General features: G+C 43.9%; 1 protein-coding gene across 1 annotated transcript in view; it reads left to right on the top strand.

Annotated features, from left to right (window-relative positions):
* Window positions 1-1,085, top strand: part of LOC108670263 (protein O-mannosyl-transferase 2) — a 15,336-nt gene that overhangs the window by 3,485 nt on the left and 10,766 nt on the right. Inside the window, exons 5-6 of the mRNA XM_018157723.2 lie at window positions 27-43; window positions 605-760. Coding sequence (XP_018013212.2) covers window positions 27-43; window positions 605-760 — 173 coding nt within the window. The remainder of the gene's footprint in view (window positions 1-26; window positions 44-604; window positions 761-1,085) is intronic.

The following is a 1,085-nucleotide window of genomic DNA, read 5'->3' as shown; positions in this document are numbered from 1 at the left end:
CACGCACAGGTTGCCTGCTACTCTTAAATTCCTCCACGCACAGGTTGCCTGCTACTCTTAAATTCCTCCACGCACAGGTTGCCTGCTACTCTTAAATTCCTCCACGCACAGGTTGCCTGCTACTCTTAAATTCCTACACGCACAGGTTGCTTACTACTCTTAAATTCAATTTAATTTCAGCCCTTAGCCCCTCAACCCCAAGCCCCATACCACTCAACCCTCAGCCCCAAACAACTCAAACTTCCAGGCCCCTAACAACTCAACCGTACCCAGAGATCTCCTAAACTAAAATAGTATATCAAAATAAAAATTGAAATACAAAAATAGATATCGATAGTATCAACTTTGAAAAGTTTTGAACACATTAGAAAACATTATACGAGAGAATAATGAAACCTGTTCAAGTTTGCGCGAGCGTTTGATGTGACAACCACGATATTATTATTATAATTGTTCTACGAAGCATTTACCGTGGCGTCTGGTTCAAACGAAATCTGAGAGCACGTCGCATATAAGATTAATAGCAAGCAAAAAATAAATGAATAGACACAAGAAGGGACGGGAACGGATAAAATAACTAAGGATAAATTACTCTTGGTTGCAGGGAGTGGTCGGTGTTATGGTGGGTGCAGCTCGCGGCCACGGGGGTGTGGTTGGGTGTGGTGATGAGCATCAAATATGTGGGTGCCTTCACTGTAGCCTTCGTGGGAGTGCACACTGCATACCAACTCTACTGCATCACCACAAGCCATCATCATCCGTGGGTGAGTGCAACCACAGTCACCACAGCTGCCAGTCACCACAATCACTCTAGTCATCACACCCACTGACTACAACCACCATCGTCACCACCTCAATTTTGTCGCTTCACCACCTGCATCACCTAACCATTGCATTCTTCATCCTTGGCAATTATTGGATTTGATTCAATATATACTGCATTTTTTAGTTTATTTTAATTTTGGTGAAATCGTAATTTTAATTCAAATGCTCATCAACCATTGCAACCTACCCTCACCTACCCTCACCTACCCTCACCTACCCTCACCTACCCTCACCTACCCTCACCTACCCTCACCTACCCT

The sequence above is a fragment of the Hyalella azteca genome, unplaced genomic scaffold (genome assembly GCF_000764305.2).
Source record: "Hyalella azteca isolate HAZT.00-mixed unplaced genomic scaffold, Hazt_2.0.2 contig14738, whole genome shotgun sequence".
Taxonomy (NCBI): Eukaryota; Metazoa; Arthropoda; class Malacostraca; order Amphipoda; family Hyalellidae; genus Hyalella; species Hyalella azteca.
Note: the sequence above shows the minus strand (reverse complement) of the source record. Positions and strands in the feature narration are given on the sequence as shown.